Source organism: Manduca sexta, chromosome 15 (assembly GCF_014839805.1).
Source record: "Manduca sexta isolate Smith_Timp_Sample1 chromosome 15, JHU_Msex_v1.0, whole genome shotgun sequence".
Taxonomy (NCBI): Eukaryota; Metazoa; Arthropoda; class Insecta; order Lepidoptera; family Sphingidae; genus Manduca; species Manduca sexta.
Window position 1 is genome coordinate 1,240,284 of NC_051129.1, and position 24,082 is coordinate 1,264,365.

Below are 24,082 nucleotides of genomic sequence, written 5' to 3' on the forward strand. Positions count from 1 at the left end.
TAACAATTATTAGGATCTAGATTATTGATATGCAATATGTATTGTTCGCCAAGCAGCCTTATGCTATGTAATGTGTTTTGTTTGAAGGGCACGATAGCTAGGATAATAATTGGACATGAAATACATAATTATAACTGGCAAACAACTTGAGCACACTACCGCGTGATGTAGTGTAGAGTGGCGCTTACGTAGAAAGAAACCGACCTACGGTAGTGTGCTCAAGTTGTTTGCCGGCTATTACACGCAATGTAGTACCAAATATAGTACTTAGTAGCAGTTTTGTGAGCGAAATTCGTCGTATGTGCATATCAAACAAAATTTTTAAAAATATACATATTTTATTAACAGCGACATCAGGTAAAACAAAAATTTGCAGTATTAAAAACTTTTTTGAAGTTGATATAAATGTACTCAGCTACATCTACCCTACCTTAATTATCAACCCGTTTATCTATAAGTTCAACTGCTTTGTTTCTAAACTGTTGAGTAAATCAAAGCTGCACCGGTATCCGAGGCACGTATTCCCTATGTTGTAACATTAACGTGTCCAATCTACAAGTTGTAACGTCCCATACGCTCCATAGCGACATGCATTATTCAACAACAATTGTGAGCCACATTTTAATACCTTTAAAGTTTGAATTGGTTCGGCTTTGATGTAAATAAACCGGTTTGTTTTTTAATATTGGAAAGAACCCTTTTGCTTCTAACTTTTTTGTTACGTCAAGGATTCAAATACTTACACTGCAGTTGATATTGATTGACGAAAAACGCTGCATTACTTATTACGTGGTTAAATTACGGTGCCTCTGTGGCGTAGTTGTATTACGGGATCACTGCTGTGCTGAGATCTAGGGTTCATACCCTAGATCTCAGCACACCGAGGATCATTCCTCGGGCCTAAAAGTTGTGCTCGATATTGCGATAGGCTCGTACTCTGTCACATCATGAGAAAGAACACACACGGCGGAAAGTTCGTGTGCACCACTTGCGCCTCTGCCTACCCCTTCGGGGATAAAAGGCGTGAGTATGTGTAAATAATCAAATCAAAACGAAATACAACCTAAATGTTACCGAGAGACAATTTAGCTTATTACTATTAAAATCAGTGTACAAGTTCAATAAATTAGGCATACAACAGGCCGGCATAATCGTGTCAACTGCCGGAGGATAAACATCTCTCGTCATTCGACATTCTATTGGACCCCGCTCCACTTACCATCAGATGCAGTGGAGTCACTATACCGTGCACATAAAAAAATAATAAGAAACATGTAATACAAAATGTACTCCACACAATTTAGTTTACGATAATCCGAGCATAAACAACATATGTACAAAGCAAAAGTCTAGCACATTAATATCCACAAATCAGTACACATTATTGACTGAAGGCTCGGCCACTTTGACTGATAACCGAGACTGGTTACATATCACCCGCAGATAACTTGATACGGTTTATTGTGAACGGATTTGAAAAATTTGCTGACTAATTAGTGATCACGTATACACCAAGCATAGTCACGGTTCTGGAGTGGAGGCCACGAACTGGCAAGCGCAGCGTCGGACGTCCACCCACGAGGTGGACAGATGACCTCATAAAAAACGCAGGAGGTCGCTGGATGCGGGCCGCTTCTAATAGGTCGATGTGGAAATCTTTGAGGGAGGTATATGTTCAGCAGTGGACGTCCTGCGGCTGATTATGATGAATTAGTGATGATTAGTATGATATCACTTATACCTAAACAAGTTTAGGTTGGAATGACATTTTGTAGTTGACTGGATAGGGATGTTCGTGCAATATGGCGCTTCCAAAATTATCGTAGGATAACGTTGACCGACATGAGAATCAAACTAACGACCATCAATCTACAACCCATGTCTATACGTAGCCACTAGACCAAACAATTATACATAAAACGCCCAATAAGTCTCCGCATTTATCCTCATAATAGCTAGGCGTCCATAACTCCCCTAGCAATATGCGTCTTATTGACCCATGATTATTTGCTATCAATTGACCCCTCGTTTGGGTACAAGTGAACGAACTGTTTAATTCGTCGATTCATGCATCATTCACATTTCTATTTGAATATAGCTTTTTAAATCTACGTCTCTTGGCAGCAATATTTGTAAATGGGTTTGTTGACACAATATGATCGGTTGTTCCCATGATGCTTGTTTATATTGCGAATGTAGTTTTGTTTAAGTGTAAAATAAAGTTTGACATTGTAGAAAACTATGATATTTTTCGTTTGATAGATTAATTTCAATTCCAGTTCCACATAGAGGTATTGTTTATATAAATTACTTAGTTCGAGAAAAAGGCACTTATAATAGAATGGGCTTGTCAATTTACATAGGTAACAGCACTATTTAAACTTACTAAGTAGTCCTTTAAATCGACAATTCCAATGAAATGAAATGAAATAAAATGATTTATTTGAATCCGTAAAATGTTATACATTATTTAGATTCCATCAATATTAACTCTACCACCAGTTTGGAAAGCAGTTCTCACCAGAGAAGAACGGGCAAGAAACTCTGGTGTTGCTCTTTTCAAAATCAGTTTAAGGTAAAGACTACAATACATGATAAGGAGAGGAGAAAAAAATACAATTGGTTTTTTATTGTTGTTTAGAGCAGTTCATTTAATGCTCGTAAAATAAGGAATAAATTTAAATTTTTATATGAGTTCACAACCCTCTCAGGAATAATATATATATCAATAACTAATGTATTATTTAACTTTCAACTCTTTCCAGGTGCCACCTCTCCTCGGCGTATGGGGCCAACTAGGGCTGGAAAAGAATACGTTTTCGTGCACGATCTTGCCGAAAGACGGCAAGTCGCCGAAGAAGTATCTATTCGTGTTCGGGTTCGCGCTGCCGTGCGTGGTGATCATCGTCTCTTACTCATGCATCTACTGGCGCGTGCGCGAGAGCAAGCGGAAGTTAGAAGGGCGCAGGTGTGTATGTGGGTGAGATATCGCTTCAGTGATGTTTATTGTCACTAACTAGCACGAGTGTACTGTTGGTTAGGTTAGGTTCTGTAGGTCGGGTTTTTTGATTAGCAATTACGATTTGGTCTCCAGTTTATCTCTACTGGATAGCTACCCAGATAAACTGGATAATTGAACTGAACTGGCTAAGATGGTAGCTACCATCGCTTTGAAATTGTATTCTATAGCATCATTACATGACGCAGTTAATATTTTCAGGAATTTGAATCACGCCATTATTTGTTATCAAAACCGAATCCTAGGAACTTATCGACTGACAGGCGTATTGATAGCACGTTCCAGGGAATATTACTAATATAGGATTGCAAATTCGTGTCCCAGATATCCGTTTTCCTGTTGATATTACGGTCGATATCAATAATAATATCAGCCCTGTATTATATACTGTCCCACTGTTGGGCACGGGCCTCCTCTATTACTGAAAGGGATTAGGCCTTCACCACGCTGGGCTAGTGCGGATTGGTAGACTTTACACACCTTCGAAATTCCTATAGAGAACTTTTCAGGTGTGCAGGTTTTCTCACGATGTTTTCTTTCACCGTTAAAGCAAGCAAACAAAATACCAATAAATGATTGTAAATGCTACCTTCAGATCGGTCCATCGAATAAGATTTATAAGCATGTCAAAGAAACTATTCTGATTGGTGTGGCTTTGGCCATCCATCGATATATAAGGATCGGTTACGACGTTTTTAGACGAGATGATGCTCTTCAAGCGCAACTAAAACGCGCAAATTCTTTTCGTAAAGTTAAGAGTTCCCGACTGCTTCTTGTTCCACTTGTATGTACAAATAGACCCACTCGACGCACATAGATCTCACAAACAAAATGCATGTCGGGGGCTCGTTTATATTTCTTATTTATGAATAATTTAATGGTGTGAAATGCACATGACTAATTTTAATGTCTCCTATTGATATTTATAACAATTGATAATCCGTAAATTTCAAAAATAATTAATTTAATCAAAACCTAAGAATTGCTGGAACATACAATTTTAACATTTTGCCATAGCTAAATAAACACGTATTGACTCCACAGCAAACTGAGCGGACAAACAGCCAAAGAAAAGGAAGAGGACTCGCGCCTGACAACTCTGATGCTGACCATTTTCCTCTGCTTCTTGGCTTGCTTCCTGCCACTGATGATCATGAACGTGGCCGACGACGGCATCACCTACCCCTGGCTGCACATCATCGCCTCGATCCTGGCTTGGGCTTCCAGCGTCATCAACCCTCTGATATACGCAGCAACCAACCGCCAGTACAGGGCTGCCTACGGGAACTTATTAAAATTTTGTAAAAGTACCACAGTGGCTCGAAGGACCACGTGGGGTAGTCGGACTGTCGGCCATTCGTCCAATTCCCCTAATTATGGGGATAAAAGGAACCCGAAAGATAAACCCGCTAACTTATGAATCTCAGTTTAGGCTTTTGACTTCGGTGTTTTAGTTTGTAGCGTCCATGGACGTTATTTTAAAAAATCGGGTAGATTAGAATTTTCGATCCGAGGAAAACCAGATTTTTTTTTATTAAAAAAGTATATTTTTTCATTTGGAAAATGTTAAAACGTAGTGCCCTTGGAAATCCGCCATCTGCATCTATGGTTGATTTGACTTAATCATCAATTATTACGAAATATGATTTTGTCATCCAAAATCGATTGTAAATTACGAAATATACAAGATTAGTATTTATCCCTACGAATGGAATTTGACACGTACTGAGCTTTGGCCTCACATACAGTGCCCAGGCAGTGAGAGGGCGGTTTAAAAAAACATAGATCACTCCATATAAATCCCGGCTTCACCACTGCCCGGACACGGCACGTAACTGAAAGCCGCTACTCACGACGACTTACAAGCCGTCACTATGCCTAGCATTTACAGCGCAAGAATGTTCCAAAAACTTCCAACTACTTATAAATACTGAAAATAATCACTTCTGTAAAATAAATGTAAATATAATTTAATTATAATATAATTATAAGTAGAATAAATAGTGTAAGTAAACACCAATCATAACATAACCAAAGTTAACATTACCTTCACATTATAGTTACGATGTTTAAGCATTTGTTATTTTATACAATTATTTACAAGTTGCATTCCTTTAGTGATATTTATGTTTAGTGTAAGGTTAGTGTCAGACCAATGATCACAATGGAAAGGAAACAACGATTTCGAAGAATAAATCATTATATTTGTATTGTTTTATTTTATTTCCTCAAAAAAATCACGAACACAACAGAACTAACGCTGCAGTGTGACTGACTCGAGAATCTTAGCGGAAAATGTATCGTTATCAAGTTACAAGACAATGACATTATTTTTCTATAAGTAGGCCAGTTCTCAGTAGGAGAGGAGGCCTGTGTTCAGCAATGGGCAGTATATTATTATATTATTTTATTTATTTATTTATTTCATTTGGGAACATACAGTGTTACAAAATACAATTCAGAAAAATAACAAAACACCAATTACATGTTTCCACAGTTAAATATAAAATATGTGTATGGAAAATGCCTTAGTTCTAACATACAATACAAACATAGTTTATAGGGCTGGATTATTATTATGAGGCTAGTACTGACATTCGAACTTTGATCTAATTATGTATACATTTACTGGTGGCAGGTCACTCATATTATGTGAGAGTCCGCCTGGGTAGGTATCATCACAATGACTAATTCCGCCACCGAACAGCAGCGTGTAGTCACTGTTGTGTTCCGGTTTGAAGGACATTGTAGCCAGTGTAACTACATAATAAGACTTAACATCTCATGTCTCAGGATGGCGAGCGCAGTGGAATACCAAACAATACTTTGTAATTCAAGGTGTTGAATGGTGTTTCTACTTTTTATCGTCGTATCGCTTACCATCAAGCGAACGGCAAGCTCGTCTCGTCATTCAAAGCAAACAAAATAAAATTATATACCCACTCACGCCTTTGATAACTGAGGCAGAGGTTCAACCAGTGCACCAACAGTTAGCGGAATGGCCCATACTGGGATACCTAAAATTACAATTGAGTCCTTCGACAGTGTAGTGGCTTTGCGATACAACTGCCGAGCTGAGGTCTTTGGTTCGTTCTCCGTATCGGGTAGTGATATTTACTTTTTCAGCTCAGTATGGAGATAGGCCCTATCATATGGGAACGAATACACACGACGGACAGTGACTGCATAGCCTCTGCTTACTGCATCGGTGGAAAATTGCATAAGTGTGTGTGTCGTCGGGCCATATTAATAAACCAATCTTAACCTTGAGTAGAATCTTTAGTAAATATTTAACATACCTATTGAACTATAATATAAATAAAATTTTAGTTGTTATTACATTGCCTGTTATCAGCTGAATTGACACTATTCTAATAAATGAAATTCAGCTCCCAAATAAAAAAAATTACAAACACAACCATCAGGTTTTCAAGTAAATATAGCACAGAGAATTAAAATAATATATATTTAAGTATAATGTTGATATAGTGTTTTTTTCCCATATAGACAAACTTTAAGTTATAGTTCTTTGATTTTAACACGGCCCTTTAATACTTTGTTCGCTTTATATACTTCGCTAGTCTTATACCGGTTTATTTTTCAAAAAGTATTGACATTTAAGAAAAACAATTAAAACAACTACTTATACAAGTTGGTTAAAACAATATTTTTATATATTTTTAAGGCCTCATGTTACTTACATGAAACCACTAGATGGCGTTAGCTGTTACTAACGTTGAAACATAGACAATCGGACCAAAAGGCCCACATGCACCATATAAATGTCATTTGTCACTTCCGCCTCTAGAAAAAAGATAAAATCTTTGTCTCTGATATCTGTCGTTTATTCGACGAGCCCTCATATTTTCTCGTGAAATAAACGCCGAAAATGGCGAAAAGGATTGCACAGAGCTCGGTAAACTGGGCCGCCCTCGCCGAGAGGGTGCCACCTGAACAAAAGGCCAGCCTGGCGGCTTTTAAAGTCAAGTCGGACAACTATCTCCGAAGGTTAGTTTTGAACTAAACTTGAGTTACATAATTTCTGTCAATGTTTTCCATTTACGAGTGATGGGGTTGCAGGGTCCTGGCCAACCCTCCCGAGCCGCCGAAGATCAACTGGAGTCTGTACAAGCAGACAGTGCCTGTTGCTGGCATGGTCGATAACTTCCAAAAGCAGTACGAGGCTCTGAAGATCCCATACCCCGCCGATACCCTGACCGCGCAGGTCGAGGCGCAGTGGAATGAAATCAAGAAGGCGATCGATGCTTTCATCAAGGATTCCAATGCTAACATTGCTTCGTGAGTACCATACACTATAGCTGATAAAGTAAAAACTGAATTATGATTTATTACATTGAAAGTGCTTCGAAAATTATTATATAAGTTTAGGTTAATAATGCTGTGGAAGAACATGTATTGTGTCTGTGGAATCAGGCTAGATTTCTTATAAAAGCATTGTATAGAAACTATACTTTATAATACTTATTAGGAACATGTAATTTTAATAAAAGGAAATGTATTCATCCGAGAAAGATATATATAGCGGCACTTTTAATCTTGAAAAACTTTTTCATGCAGGAATCCTGAGTAAAGCTAACAAACTATAAAGAAAAGTGAACTATATTTAGAAAATAAATTTAAATCAATAGACAGATTCATGACTTGCTTTATGTAGCTACAAAAATCTGTCACAGAGTCAATAGTCTTCCCAATTATTTATAATATAGTCTTCTGGATGTAAAAATCTCTAATAAAAACATTAATTACTTAATAAAAATTGATTATATATCTAAGGAAATTCCAAAAATGTTATAATGCTGGTCAAATGAACAATCAATTGCATTATTTTTATAATGAACAGAGGCTCATTCCAAAAGGATATACAGTTTTATTTTCTATTCAAAGTTCCTTAAAAACTATCATAAGTTATTCAAACTGTAGAAGTAAAATAAACAATTTTAGGTGTTGAACTAAATAAATATCAAGTTTGAGTTGAATAAAATAAAACTAATTATAATTTCACATACTCTAATATATTATTACTATGCTGAGAGAATTTGTCACAGCAGCAACAACATATTTTCATTTAGAAATACACTCAAGCACACCATATTCACTTAAAAATACAAAATTATCAAAATGACAGAAAAGTAAAACCAGGCATTTTGGTTAAAATATCCTTAATTCATGGAAGATTATTGGCACAATGTTAGCAGACATAAAGAATATGTAGTTTAATTTATTAGTGCCTAATCACAAAAATCGTAATATTTATAGGACCGCATGGTTTAAATATTTATTATTATGATGGTGCTCATTATGTCAAGTTGGCACATAGGCTACTCTAACTCTCTCATGTTGTTTATACATTGAACTCCACTTTATGTACACTCAAAAATTTGTAATAATATGCCTCTTTCAACAGGTACCAAAAGCAAATTGAAGAGACCAAGGCGCTCCTGCCATATGATCAGATGACCATGGAAGACTTCCGCGATGCTCATCCTGATCTCGCGCTCGACCCCATCAACAGGCCTACCTTCTGGCCGCACACGCCTGATGAACAGCTTGGCTACGTCGACCCTGATGCACCTCCCCCACAGGCACATTAAGATTGTTAACATAGCGTATATTCCGCGCGTATAAGTATTAAACAGTTAATAAAATTATGAAAAACCTTTGTACAAAACCTTTGTACGATACACACGCATCTAAACTATGTGTGTGAATGAGCTTATATGCACAGAAAATACGCTTAATAGTAAACGCCCGTGATGTGGCCTCAAGCGAATCGGTCAAATCAGCTATGTCATGATAGTTCAATCTTGGAGCCGTATCAATGAATGTTTCTGTTATTTATGTAGGAATAAAGAAATATAATACGTATGCTGTTTTATTTTATTGTATAAAATATGTATTTTCATAGTAAATTGCATTAGAATTGATTGAAAATATTTTACAAAAATTGTTAATAAAAAATTAACAAACAGATATACGATACATTCCTCCGATTTTAGCCTCAATTACGTAACAGTTGGTAAATATTTACTTAAAATAAACATCCAATTATTACACGGGCAATGGATTTAAATAATTAAAATACCTGAAATCGAGGGACATCTTATATCCTCACGCGTATACACCGTATTGATCTAGCGGAGAAAATATAAAACTAGCTATCAAAATTCAACTTCTGAATATTAATCTATAATGTTTATAATCCTAGAACTTGTACTAGATAAATATCTTTTGCATGGAACATAAGGCTATACACATTTATTTTATATTACTTGGCTTAGAAAATATACCATGCAGCATGGTGAAACAAAAATTGCCACAACCCAAACGCCGCTAATATGAAATCTCATAGCGATCACAGTGTGACAGTGTAAAACACATTCCAGTATGAAACTGCTCTCAATCGGTTTACTATTCTGGTGCGCCAAAGTCTGATACTGACAGTAAAACGAAGGCTTCCTACTGCGATTATTGTAGTACAATATTAAGAATCTAAACTTACCACCAGTCTCATCAACTAACCTGGCATCAAGGCCGGCTTTACTGTGTAGACTGATTCGGAATAATCACTTGTCACTCGACGCTCTATCTGGACCCTATTCCACTCATCAGGTACAGTAAGGTCACTGCCAACCCCATATTATGATAAAACCTTCCAAACACCCATTCCGTCGCTCTGTACTTTTACTGCTCTAAAAATTACCCCACTAAAAACACAAGAATAATGGCGAAATAAAAACACTGTTATTTTATGAAACTTTTATTTAATAGGGAATTGCACATCTGAAGAAATTCTGCATATTGAGAGGAATGTTACGCTTTAAACTATTGTGAGTTTGGCTTATACTATGTTTAGTACATCACTATTCAACAGGTAATTCTGGCTAATACAGACAAATTATACTACACAATTCAGAACTAGATTATATATAAAAATCATGTTTCTTAGCTACTATTTCAGAGTCAAATTTGGGATGAAAATGTTTACTACCTTTTGAATGAGGCAGAATTCGAGAGGATCCAATCTATATGATACCATCACAACTAATATTGAGCCACAATCAGACATTTACGACATAATATAAGTATACTCTTTTGGACATGGGCTCTAATTAGTCAAGGCATTTGTCTAGTAGCTACATGACCACTTATCGCTCCTCGGATCACGAATTATTTTAACACTAACTTACTTTTCACTTTCCTAACAAAATACGCCAATAAGATTTGGTTTTTTTAACATACCATGATTGGTATTATAGTCCCGATATAAAAAAATATTCTTTTTATTTTAACCTATAAAAAGTATTTCGCCTACTTAGAAAGGAACAATTACAGTAACCTCACTAAACAAACATTATAATTATGTGCATTGAGTTTAAATTTACTTAACATCAAAGCAAGCGCTTGCAATAACAATTTGGTGTCAAGTTATTGTTTAGATAAACCTTTCATCATGAAACAACACAAAGATCATTGATAGAGTTGCTTGAGTCAAACATCTACCAATAAAAAAAATTGCACAATGCACTTCAATATAAGTTAACAATCAATCGGATGACATCACATACTCATCACAATTTTAGCTATAGTCAAATATAACTACTTGGCCCCGAATTTACTGGCGGGCGGCGGCGGAGGTTGGGAATACATGTTATAGTAGTTAGTCGGTGGTGCGGTGAAGTTCTGAGGTTGTTGATAGTTCTGGTTGTTCCCCTGGAACTCCTGCTGCGAGTTGAAGCTGGAGCCTCCCCTGCCCCTGCCGCCCCTGCCACCGCGTCCCCTGAACCCGTTGTCCTGTCTGAAGCCCGTGTTGTCCCTGTTGCCGAAGTTCTGTCGGTTGCCGAAGTCAGGGCGGTCGTACGAGTTCTGATTGTCGTTGTAGTTGTCACTTGAATTGTCCCATCTAGAACCTGAAACGCCCCACTTATGATCTTAAATTATTATATACTTTGTTAGAAAACATGTATTCTGACTTCATATATCATCATAAAACATTTAGTAATGAAAATGCTCAGATTTTCTTACATTACTTGTCATTAAATCTCAACACAATAATGGCTTTCAATGTGTTAATGTAATTTTTAGTTGAGTAAATGTAGTTAAGATGCGTGCTTACCTCCCCTGTCTCCGAAGCGTCCTCCCCTGCCTCTGCCGCGAGAGCCTCGCTCCGAGCGGGAGCTGCTCTCGTCCCTGTCGCGGTACCGGTTGCGGCCTGCAAACAAACGTAATGAGCAAACATTTAGCTATTTCAACATTTACTTTTATACTATAATTTCTACCGTATGTACTTTTTTTCGCTACCACTGTCTTACTTTTATACTTAGTGTCGAGTAATAATAATAAAAAAAATAATAAGTACGAATTTCAAATAATATAACATTTCGGCCCAGTTATCTGGCTATTTAGAATTAAGATACAAAATAACACCACTATAATTATGTACCATCCTAACAAAAATAAGTTGTTTATAACTAGATATTTCAACTTCCTCAACTAGAGAACTATGAACTACACAAACTAAAATAACATTGTAATCATTTTTTAATCCTTTAAGTGGATCATCTCTTACCGTATTTTCCCTTGAATCCCATACCACACTGCGCCAACTCCAGCAGTTTGGGGTTCACCACTTGGTTGGCTTCTTGCAGCACTGACATCAAGTCTTTCGCCTGAAAACAATCAGTTACAATATATTAAAAATAATTAACATAAATTTATTTACAGATACAAGTTTCCCTTTCCTATTTTAGTAAAATAAATTTTTTGAATAAACTTTACACAGAAAATGTGGAGAATTGAATTGTGACGCAAAATAGAAGGAAGCAGCCAGTTTCCATAACATACTTACAGTCTTATCAACTGCAGACTGATTCTCCTAGAAGTTAAATACTTATATACAAGTGTCTTTATCGAATGTAGTTGGACTCTTACCTTGGCGGCATTATTCGGAGTGAAGAGAGTGTACGCTGTGCCGGTGTTCTGCGAACGTCCCGTACGACCGATGCGGTGCACATAGTCCTCAGAGTTATTGGGATAGTCATAATTTATTACGAACTTCACGTCCTCCACATCTGCCGGGAAATATACGCTCACACACACCACCAAAATGCACCAACAATGCTTCATCTAGACCACACCGGCATACCATCAAGCAGTATTCGCGAACATTACGTTTTTCTTCTTGTTATGCTACGCTCTAGTGTGATCTAAATGACGCCTAATACAAAAAATTAAACACATTACTAAGATGGTTGTAGTTAGTTTGAGAAAAATGTTCAGCATAATCCTGTCCACAAGGATCTGTATATTATCCGTACAAATTAATTATTGCATAAAACGGCACTTTATGGTAAATAAAGTGTTGTTATTTCAAGTATTATTCTTTATCTCTATGAGTTTATTTGGAATAGTTTCAAACAGTACACATTGTTTATTTCACCTTGAACTTAAAATTCAATTCATAATCAATAAAATTTGACATATAAATGAAAAATTTAAAGCTTTCATTGTTAACTAAATATAATGATTTTAAAAAATAATAATTTAATTCATTTGAATTGTATAATTGTGTACACTGTCAGTTATATTGCAAATCAATTGTTATTGGTAATCTAAAAAGAACAGATAGGCTAAACCATTTAAAAGGCGGTTTTCCTGGCTTAAAACATTCAGTTTAAATAACATGTTGTGTCTGTTTTCTATCACAATCATTTAATGTGAGGGGATTCCTAATCCACAGCAGAACAAGTAACAATAGACCACTATTTCAGGATTTTGTTGCACTTTTATGTGGTATTTTTTCCAATATGAATCCTCAAGAGTATAGAGGTGGAGTATACAGGGCAATTTTGATATTGCGTTCCTAAATGAAACCACATACCCCACTACCTCTGCTAAGATAATGCAAAAATCATTCCAGAATAACTGAGACATTATTTTATAATACAAGTCTGATATTTTAATATTATATATTTTACGTCTATGGTTCGAGTCACTTATTATAAAGTGTGTAAAAGAAAGTAGATAGACTATCATGTTATATGATGTTAATGTTTTTAAACAAAGAACACTGTACCTTTCCCATCATTCAACCAAAGTGGCCTCTTCAAACCAATCATTAAATTAAATTGTATCAATGAGCATAGAACATTCTCCTCAAACGTAAAGCTGTGTGGTAATTACCTTATGCAGACACGCGGCCGTCGGATCAGCTGGAATTAACTGTATTATGCCCTTCAGTGGTTCCGGAGTGTTGTAGGCCAAGAGTCGGTGTGCTGACATTACGTACGAGCCTTCTCATTATTCTAACGTCAGGTTGCGTAGGGCAGGCCCTCTAGCTCTCATTAAATCTCTCATGACAATTAACCAAGCATGTATTGCTCAAATTATTCACAGATTGTTACTAATGTTAATTTTACTGTTTTTGATTCACTTGTTACCCCTGTTACGTGTAATGTCTAATATATTAGCGTTACAATAACCCCCCAATGTTCAATAGAGGCAGCATGCTACTAACAGTGTGCGCTGACTGAGTACAATGCTGTCACAAAGCATTCCGTTCACAATCTACCGTTAACGTGGTCAGCAACACACCAATATTCTAGCCTTTATCTCTGCACGCATGCGCCTCTGAAATCAAAACATAAGAGAATAATGCCGAGTCAGTCATGGAAATTTATCTATTCTCGGGCCAAGAGTTGTCTCCAGATAGGTCTACCATCACCAACTAATTTCAGATTAAGTCAAAAACAAAACCCACTGGAAACTGGAACTGGTATTCAAACAACTTTAAAACTACTATATTTGAGCCATTTCTCTGTCATATTGCTATGATTTTACTAGAATATTAAGGTATTTCCAGAAACTGAAAAAATATACAAATCCTGGAAAACTAGAACAGATGGCAGTCCTATTTGCAGCAAACACATAACTATAGAAATTAATTTCAAAACAGGATCGAGTTATGTGTGTGCCATTTGCAAATCTTGGCCCGATAATAATTCTAATTGGTATAATACAACCATTGCTTGTATTGACGTGTTCCAATATCCACCAATATTCCTGCATTGTACAGCACTGTGTACCTACAAATGATGCTCTCCGTAAGCCACATCGTGAATACTGGAACGTAGATGAACGGAATTGTCTGTGGTTATTGCAATGGCGTCAACACCTCCCTTACGCCCCTGACTTCTCTTAGACCTGCTTACACCCCGGCGCAACAGTGCGAGATGATTTAGCATCGCCCTCTGTACGCTCTATAGATAAACTACCTCGCATCTGTTCTTTCCAAATCTTTTGTTTGATGCCGTGCGCTTGGCGGGAGAGTTCACCACCACACTGAGTGTTAGTGTGACATTGACACTTTAGCTATTTGGTGGCTCAAACATAAGATACGACAACTTCTGGGCAACTTACAGTGACATGTACAAACACCAAAACTTGGCTTTATCCATATCCATAACCATAATATATTGTTTGTTGAATGGCGGTCAAATGTGATACTTCTTTATTTATAAAATTGTACCCACAGTACTGAATTATTTATATTTTTCCTAGATTGCCTACTAATATTTCAGCAACTAAATATTATGGCGACATACTTTTATATTCTTCTGACAATTATAGTAAATTGCGCCGTTTTACCCAATAACAAAACCCACTTTCCCCTGCTCGAATTCCATTCCCACATTACTGCGACCTATTTTCAACAACCATTCGCAGCCCAACGTGTGTGCGCGTGTGTTGTGCAGTGTGTGTGACTGACCGAGCCCGCGGGCGGCGACGTCGGTGGCGACTAGTATGGCGCCGCGCGCGTTGCGGAAATGTTGCAACACGTGGTCGCGGTCGTGCTGGTTCTTGTCTCCGTGGATGGCCAGCGCTCGCCAGCCCTCGCGACCGATCGCGCGCGCTATCTCGTCCACCTGTTGGCAATATTTGATTGCAGGATTTTTATTGCAAAGGCAGACAAACTAATGGGCCACCTTATATTAAGTGGACATTGAAGTATGCAATGACAGAAGCACATCCAAGTTGTTCTGCCTACCATGCATTTTTGGTTTAGGTCAAACATTTTAAAGGACTTCTATAAGATCAATAATTTTATAGTCTTGACTCTAAATCAGGCATACTCACCCTGCGCTTAGTCTCAGCAAATATAATAGTCTTGGTTTCTTCTTCTGATGAGATCTCAGTGAGTAATGTAATGAGCTTGTCATTTTTCTCCCACTCCTCACAGACATCTACGATCTGCAAGATGTTGTGATTGGCTGCCAAGCCCAGTGAACCTATGTTGATCTGAATATAGTCATGGAGAAACTCTTCTGCTAGATTCTGGACTTCTTTTGGCCAGGTTGCTGACCACATGAGCACCTGCGTAAATTATAATTTAGGCATAATGTAATCATGAATAGTTATTCATAGCATTAAACATAAGATCTTGCTAGAAAATGAGTTTATAAATTAAAATAAGCTTTGTAAAGGTTTCTGTAAGACAAACATTTATAAAGCAAGAATATTGATAATGCATGTAGTTTTCTATCGTAACATAAATACTTCTAATATAACCAGAACAAAATAAAATGTTTACCTGTCTGTCAGGCCTGATCTGCTCTATGATCTTCCGAATCTGAGGCTCAAAGCCCATGTCGAGCATCCTGTCAGCTTCGTCGAGGACCAGGTACGTGCAGCGACGCAGGTTTGTCGTATCTTTACAATAACAAAAAGATAATAACTGTTTATTATAAATCATTTTGTTGAAATCCTTATTAAAGTATTGAAAGTTATAACTTACAGTAAACATAAAACTGTTGGTTTGGGTACATGCTAAATGATTTTTATTTTAATCTATGGGATGGTCTGGGTAAATGGTTAATGATTTTAAAATTCTTTTTACTGTATGGGATGAAATGAGTATACAAATATATGCAGTGCCACATAGATATAAAAAATATCCACATTATATCGCCTACTAATACCTGTGTTAGGTCTCTAGTAATATGCAAATAGACTTACCTTTCTCAAGGAAGTCAATAAGCCTTCCAGGGGTTGCAATGACGATCTCCACTCCCCTCTCGAGACACCTTCCCTGGGGCCCCTTGGGTGCGCCGCCGAAGATGCAAGTGTTGCGCACCATCACATTCTGACCAAAGTCCGTCGCGACCTGTAGACATGAGATGAGGGTAGTCTACATCGTAATAGGATATAAATGAGAACCGAATTGATCAGGGAATTGTATTTTCCAATAGCTCTTTTCTTGTAGCTCAGATTTTTTTTTTTAACAATTGTATGCATCTTGCAAGTTCTAAATATATATGTTTTTAATTAGTGGTTATGTTACTGGTTATTTCTGGTTGGTTCTATAATTAGGTTTTAAGCAAGAAAAAAGATTGGAGATACTAGAAAATACAGATTCGCATTTAGATCTCGTCCAACTCTCGGTGCTGATAGTGATGAACTAGTAAGGGTAATATTAGAAGTATAATCCAATTCCTTATAGTTGTATAACTTTCAGATTGGGTTTTAAATAACATATTTATAAATACTATAAAATTCACATTCATTGTCAATTGCATGAAGATTTTAATGTAATCCAACCATCAAAAATATACTTCATGATAAATACTCCTTGACTAGTTCAACACATTTTATTTTCCTGCTAAATACAAAATCAATGAAAATTTCTATATAAATATAAAAAAAAGTGTTTATACATATTTAGCAGCCCTTATTTATAACAAATGGTTAACTGATATAAATATATTAGGGGATAATTACTTTTTCATAGTTTTTGAGTAAATAAATAATTAAAATTTAACTACTGTAACTAAAATTGAACTAAGCTAACTAAGCTTTAACTGAGTAAGTAACCATTTAATAAAAGCCCTGGATGACCACATAACATATCGAAAAAAGGTAGATTGCACACAAATAAAAGCTTGTCGGTGAAGGTAAGCAAACTAGACAGTGAATACAACAAAAACTGTGCTAAAACACTAAAATCAAGGTTACGTTCAGAAACCTCACCTAGCGATAATAAATTTTGATCAAGAGATTTTTTTAAATTTACATTGTACCAAATATTGCCAACTAGGTTTTCGAACATAGCCTGCCTGGGTAAGCTAACATCTACATGTGATAAATTCAATTGATTTACAATGTCCAAGTCGCGGGGATCGTCCGCCATCTCCGCAGCGATCCCATTCATGGCAATCAACGCCTGGTGCACAACGGAAAACAAATTCGCAATTTAATGGGTACACATTACATGACAAATTATTTTTATGGCAGGCATTATTCGTAATTCTAATGTTTAAGTATATTATCTTTTAAAATTTTTGACTGTTCATGACTCAGTTTCTCTAATGGATTAAATTTTCCATCTTTAAAATCAGGTTTCAATGGAATTACCTTTCATTTCTTTCATTATTAAGGAATATCAACCATTAATAATGTTATTCTGCTAGGTGTGTACAAACAGGAAGCAAACTTTTTAGATATAACAGTTACCTGTTGGATCTGCTGCGCCAGCTCCCTCGTTGGTGCCAAAACCAGGACTATGGGACCCTCGTCGCGGAGAAGTCGCGGCTGGTTGATGATATGCACGATAGCAGGTAGTATGTACGCCAGGGTTTTACCCGACCCAGTTTGGGCGATGCCGACCATGTCTCTCCCAGATAAGGCAATAGGCCACCCTTGAGCTTGGATAGGAGTCGGGTTCGGGAAACCCTGCTTAAGAATCTCTTTCATGGCGTAATCGGGAAAGCCTCCTTCCTCGAAGTAAATGCTCGGAGCGGGAACGTCGCGACCCTTCACCGTGATCTGATGCTGGCTGCGGTACGCCTCGATCTCCGCCTGGCTGCGGCGCTGTACATTCGGATGCGGGACATAGAAATTCTTTTGGAACGGCGTAAGAACAACATTGTCCCAGCGTATCTTGCGGAGGTTGCCGCCGGGCTGATCGTTTTTAAAGTTGCTGCGGTATTCGTCACGGCCGCCGCGGCTGCTGAACCCCCGGCCACCTCGGCCTCCGTCGCGACCCCGCGGCCCGTCTCGGCCGCGCCCGCCGCTGAATCTGCTAGTGCCCCGTTCTTGCGATCTATCGTTGGATCTGCCACCGCGGCTCCCGCCTCTTCCACCGCGTCCACCACCTCGTCCTCCACGTCTATCCTCGTACCTGAATCATAGTTCCCACTTACAAACAGTTCTCTATGCTAAAATAGGACAATAGAAAAATGCCAACTTACATGACGCGATAGGGTAAAAACAGAAATGTAAAAACTTTGTCTAATTAACCTAACTAATTAATTAGTCCACTTTGAATAAGTCTGTATGCAATATTTAACTAATTACAAAATAAAAAATGAAAGGCGCAAGCAAAGAATTGAATGCAATTTCAATGCTATTCCGGCGCCATATTAGATTGGCGTTGTCAGAGTTGCTAAGTTTGAAGTTTTGATCTGCTCATAAAAGCTTACAAATTTAATTAAATACAGAATTAAATACAGTTTAGATGTAAAATTTGTATTATTTACGATTTGAATTGGCTTATTGCTTTTATAGAGACATATTTTGCGTAAAATATAATACAAAGAAGCTAGTCTATAACTTTTTTTTACAAATTTCTTTACTAAGCAATGAACCAACGAGCATAATTTACCGAATAGAGAGGAAAGTATTTAAGACTAGATTGGCAACACTTATTATACCGTATTTTTTTTTATATTGGGGTAATGTTGCAAAGGTATGTGAAACATACAGCCCACCTCTCAAAATATGCAAAAGAACCATATATAACATTTTTACATTTATTGTAAATTGAGTAATTTTTAAATCATAATATAATTTTTTCACCCTAAATGATTAGGAAGATATTGATAATAATCAATATGAATATATAATACATAAATCTACATATTTCATTCGATTTTTTATACACTCCTTGTAATATTGGAAAGCAGTTTTCAGTAGAAATATTGATCTAACATTTCTTGAAATTTTATAGGCACACCGTAACTATTAAATACCAAGAAATCTAAAAAATGAATGCTTCTGTGCCAGTTTTCGAGAAACCCCATCCTCGTTTAAGTGTTTTAGACTGGACTAGAAACATTCAAAGATTGCAAAACGAAGCTAGGACTCGACGGTTTGAGTCTTACGAGCTCAGGCAGAGAGCAAACCAGTTGAGGAACGAAACTTCAGTAACAACTAGATGGGATACCCACGTTAATAATGAGTTATTAAGAGATAGGTAAGAAAATCCATCAAAGCAGACAGATTGTTGTCCTTAATTTATATTAAATTAGCAAATCTCACATATTAGGATTTTTGAAGTCCAATCCTGGCGGGAGAAGCAGAGGTTCACGAGAGAATGTGTAAGAGATGAGATCAGAGCTCTGAAAGAAGAGAAAAATGCAACGGAACTCCATCTCGAGTCCCTGCAGGTGCCATTGATGGTTGTGTCGCAATGTCTCTCCAACCGAGACGAAAGGGTGCCACCCGAACTAACCAGGGACCGGCTCGGAGAAGAACTGAAAAAGGTATATATTGTAAATTACCGATTTTAATTATCACTGACATGTTAATTGGTTTTTATAAATATCTTCTGCTTAAAACAGAAAAATAATACTTTTATCACAGGGCCGCATCTAGGGAGAAAGTAAGGGCGGTAGCTAACTCCCAGCGACAGGCAATAACGCTCCTGTAAATTTCTAATCAATTGTAAATGACATCTGTAGCTCTGAAATACTAAATTAATTTATAGGAGCTGCATATAATAGAGAACAGTAAACGCGTACTCACCGACGTGTGTCACATGGGCTGGGAGAAGCTGAAGGAGTTGACCAACGTGTTCTGCCGGCTGGAGCGCGAGATCCAGAACAAAGACGATGCGCTGGACTTAGAGTACCACGTCAAGGATCTCACCAGGGACAGCTCGGATATTTCCTACAAGATCGACCCGATAAGAGTACCGCCGCAGTGAGTTGAGCGCTGATTTTAAAATCTAAATGTTAAGTTTTCTAGAGCCGGATGTGAAAGTATGACTAACCGTATTGTGTATTTAAAGTCTAAAATGTTTAAATACCCAACACGGGCTCGAAAATGGATAAGGAACAAAGTTTTGATCGAGGGGAAGCGGACTATAATAATATAAACATGTAGTTTATGACCTATATTTTTTGAGAGTGTGGCAGATGCGTTAGCAAATCTCCTTTTCTAGTTTCAGATATTATTTTTCCACCTTTTTCAGAACTATGACAGAACAAAGCTACGAGCACTGCATTGAAAACACGATCAAGATAGCCGAGCAGTTAATGGGAGAGTCGAAGGGGCTGCGAGAGACGATGTTCAAGAGCCGGGAGCAGGCGCGGAACCAGATGTACGCGCAGTGCCAGGCCGTGGAGATGGTTATGCGCAGACGCGTGTATGACATACAGCGTGCGCGGAATGAGATGGAATGGCAGAAGTATAAGGTATAGTACGAAGGAAAGAGAGTTATCCAAGGTACAATTTAGATTCTATTTTCCAGAATAAAATTATAAAGATTATGGAAATCTTTTGAATATGTGTTTAATAAATTTTCTGTGTCCAAGAGTTAATAATATCTCAAATCATAGGTTATTTAGGTCTTTCTACATTCGATGCTTTTCGCCGTATTGCTTTAGATTTAATCATTACTGCCAGCTAGGATGCTAACGCTTAAATTTGTTATCGTCCATAATACAGTTAGAAACCAACATGCAGAAGGTAGACAGGGAAATAGAATCACTACGCGCGGCTGTCGCCGACAAGATCAATCCCAAGAAACTTGTTGAGACGAGGTTGGAGGTGCGCACGCGGAGACCCGTTCTGGAGCGGGTTCAGGTAAGAATTTCAATATAAGTAGGTTCCGAGGTCGACTGTCTGCTAGGTATAGACAGAGGTCTTAAAAATTAGCACTCTTTAAATTTAGATATAAAAACAGCACTATGGAAAATAATTGTTACTGACGCTTCATACTAATACCATACATAACATCACTCATTTATCCCCGAAGGGGTATGCAGAGGCGCAACCAGGGCACCCACTTTTCGCCAAGTATGTTCCGTCCCATGATGTGATAGGGGGCGAGCCTATCGCCATATCGGGCACTAATTCCAGACTCCGGGCTGATACTGAGCAGAAAAACCCAAATATCACTTTGCCCGACCCGGGATTCGAACCCAGGACCTCAGAGCGCTATTGTACCGGACATGCAATACAATTACGCCACCGAGGTAGTTCTATACTAATCTATACTATTATATAAAGCTGAAGAGTTTGTTTGTTTGTTTGTTTGTTTGAACGCGCTAATCTCAGGAACTACTGGTCCAAATTTAAAAATTCTTTTTGCGTTGGATAGCCCTATGTTCGTGGAGTGCTATAGGCTATATATCATCACGCTATACCCAATAGGAGCGGAGCAGTAATGCCTAATCTCAGGAACTATCGGTCCGAACTGAAAAATTCTTTTTGCGTTGGATAGCCCTTTGTTTGTGGAGTGCTATAGGCTATATATCATCACGCTATACCCAATAGGAGCGGAGCAGTAATGGCTAATCTCAGGAACTACCGGTCCAAACTGAAAAATTCTTTTTGCGTTGGATAGCCCTATGTTCGTGGTGTACTATAGGCTATATATCATCACGCTATACCCAATAGGAGCGGAGCAGTAATGCCTAATCTCAGGAACTATCGGTCCGAACTGAAAAATTCTTTTTGCGTTGGATAGCCCTTTGTTTGTGGAGTGCTATAGGCTATATATCATCACGCTATACCCAATCAGAGCGGAGCAGTAATGGCTAATCTCAGGAACTACCGGTCCAAACTGAAAAAATATTTTTGCGTTGGATAGCCTTTTGGTCGTGGAGTGCTATAGGCTATATGTCATCACGCTATACCCAATAGGAGCAGAGCAGTAATAGCTAATCTCAGGAACTACCGGTTCGAACTACAAAAATCATTTTGTATTGGATAGCCCTTTGTTCGTGAAGTGCTATAGGCTATATATCATCACGCTATGACCAATAGGAGCAGAGCAGTAACGGCTAATCTCAGAAACTAGGAGTTTGAACTGAATAATTATTTTTGTGTTGGATAGCCCTTTGTTCCTGGAATGCTATAGGCTATATATATCAACACGCTATGCCCAATAGGAGCGGAGCAGTAATCGCTAATCTCAGGAACTACCGGTTCGAACTGAAAAAATATTTTTGTGTTGGATAGCCCTTTGTTCCTGGAGTGCTATAGGTTATATATCGTCACGGTATGACCAATAGGAGCGGAGCAGTAATGAAACATGATGCAAAAACGGGGACAATTTATTAGTTTTGAGAGCTTCTGTTGCGTGCGCTGCGTAAACGGTTAAAGTTATGCAACAATAATGTATGACGGGATTGTTCCTCTTAAAAAGTTCTACAAAAATTTATCATAAAACAAAGTCCCCGCTGCATCGGTCTGCCCGAACGTGTTAAACTCAAAAACTACCCAACGTATTAGGATAAAATTTGGTATGGAGACAGTTTGAGACCCTGGGAAGAACATAGGCTCCCGGGAAAATATATAACGTGACTTTTATAACGGAAAACTTTAGCCCGAAAAACTTTATAACGCGGGCGGAGCCGCGGGCAAAAGCTAGTACCTATATAAAAAATAATATTAATAACATGTACAAATATATTTCAGGATAAACCTATGCGAGGTTTGATAGAAGAATATGAGAGAGTGAACATGAGCTACAATATGCTAGAGAAGAAATTACAAGATGCATTGTAAGTAACTTCAAATTATCTACGTGGAATTTGGCTTAAATCTTTTGAGGGTTATGACCTCTGTATCATCTCAATATAATATTATACTGATTTCAGCTAGATTAACTTTAACCGCCATATTCAAAAAGAACTTACTCGACATATTTTTTTTTACTGAAAGAATTTTGTAGCCAAATTTTATACATAATATCATTAGTATATTTTATTAGATGAATTACATTTTCTGATGGTGGGATATTTGTTTCCGCCCGGATATCGGCCACCCTCAACGAGTTGTAGAACCCACCATACCCTGTATATAGCCGGTTTTAAACAGGCCGGCATAATTGTGCTGACTGGCAAAGGGCATCTCTGGTCACTCTCCCTGGACCCTACGCGAGTTACCTGACGGACAAAATCTGGATAATGCCGCCCTCGACCACCTATATTGTTAACTTTGTCAAAATCATCATTTCGCGCCCCGTGGCAAATAGTTATTTATGTGTGTAATGTTCTGGATGTCTCAGTAATCAAAGTTGCGTTAATAGTTGTGTATTCATCTGAAAAGTTTGGATTTTCCGCCCTCTGAATTCACCGCCCGGGGTATGCGTCCCGGCTTGCCCCCCCATAAATCCTGGGCTGGGCTTTGGTGGTATATTTGAAGTTGGTTCTATCGAGGGTTAATTATCATCGTAAGTCGACATTCTATTGGACCCCACTCCACTTGCCATCCGGCACAGTAGAGTCAATCTGCCGTGCCCTTAAAAAAATATCCCAGTTCTTGCTAAAATAAGTTTATTTCATCGTAGTAAATGCATTAATCCCATACTATTATTCTAGGACGACTTATCATGGCATGTACAACCACCACCAGAGAGTAACCAAGGACTTACAGTACAAGAATCAAGCCCTGGAGACTGACAGGAGGCTGATAGAAATAAGGAAACCTCTTCATCCTATCAACGAAACTGACTTTAAGAGGAATGTAGGATATTGTCATATGAGTGATGAGTTGTGCCCTGAATAAATTTAGATCACTTCATATTGGCAAGAGAAATTAAATAGCCGCTTAAAAATAACTTTCTGAGGCGCTAGAGTTTGCAATAAGAGAAAATACTAATTCATAGTGGACTTTAGACCGACACACATTAGTTAATTGTGATAAGGGCACTAATTATGTCTGAGATCTGACTTATAAGGAAAATGTTCTCAAAATTGTTGTATAATCGTTTAGTAATTTATTATTATAAGTATATATATTTTTTTTTCGTTACGAACT

General features: G+C 37.7%; 4 protein-coding genes across 6 annotated transcripts in view; 3 read left to right on the forward strand and 1 right to left on the reverse strand.

Moving 5' to 3' along the window:
• LOC115449556 (protein trapped in endoderm-1) overlaps positions 1-5,229 on the forward strand; it is a 55,094-nt gene extending 49,865 nt beyond the window's left edge. The window contains exons 5-6 of one of the 2 annotated variants that reach the window (XM_030177409.2): positions 2,766-2,980; positions 4,064-5,229. In XM_030177409.2, coding sequence (XP_030033269.1) covers positions 2,766-2,980; positions 4,064-4,439 — 591 coding nt within the window. In that variant the 3' untranslated portion in view covers positions 4,440-5,229. The remainder of the gene's footprint in view (positions 1-2,765; positions 2,981-4,063) is intronic. The other variant, XM_030177411.2, reaches the window with a different exon arrangement.
• Positions 5,230-6,781: 1,552 nt separating this feature from the next.
• LOC115449558 (ATP synthase subunit d, mitochondrial) lies at positions 6,782-8,905 on the forward strand. The gene is made up of 3 exons (XM_030177413.2): positions 6,782-7,027; positions 7,100-7,318; positions 8,445-8,905. The coding sequence occupies exons 1-3, from the start codon at positions 6,909-6,911 to the stop codon at positions 8,629-8,631; spliced, it is 525 nt and encodes a 174-aa protein (XP_030033273.1). The 5' UTR covers positions 6,782-6,908; the 3' UTR covers positions 8,632-8,905.
• An 876-nt stretch (positions 8,906-9,781) lies between these two features.
• Positions 9,782-18,519, reverse strand: LOC115449549 (probable ATP-dependent RNA helicase DDX17). Of its 2 annotated transcripts, none has more exons than XM_030177403.2 (10): positions 18,283-18,519; positions 17,546-18,212; positions 16,052-16,199; positions 15,627-15,745; positions 15,173-15,409; positions 14,805-14,961; positions 11,969-12,108; positions 11,607-11,706; positions 11,154-11,249; positions 9,782-10,947 (listed from the first exon to the last, which is right to left on the reverse strand). In XM_030177403.2, coding segments are annotated over exons 1-10 (1,977 nt in total). In that variant the 5' UTR covers positions 18,285-18,519; the 3' UTR covers positions 9,782-10,636. The 2 variants fall into 2 exon arrangements, with proteins under 2 accessions (XP_030033263.1, XP_037294831.1); XM_037438934.1 differs by having other exon boundaries at positions 10,782-10,960.
• A 558-nt stretch (positions 18,520-19,077) lies between these two features.
• LOC115449548 (tektin-B1-like) lies at positions 19,078-23,915 on the forward strand. The gene is made up of 7 exons (XM_030177401.2): positions 19,078-19,286; positions 19,359-19,575; positions 19,800-20,014; positions 20,286-20,508; positions 20,762-20,899; positions 22,739-22,824; positions 23,644-23,915. The coding sequence occupies exons 1-7, from the start codon at positions 19,078-19,080 to the stop codon at positions 23,828-23,830; spliced, it is 1,275 nt and encodes a 424-aa protein (XP_030033261.2). The 3' UTR covers positions 23,831-23,915.
• Positions 23,916-24,082: the final 167 nt, after the last annotated feature.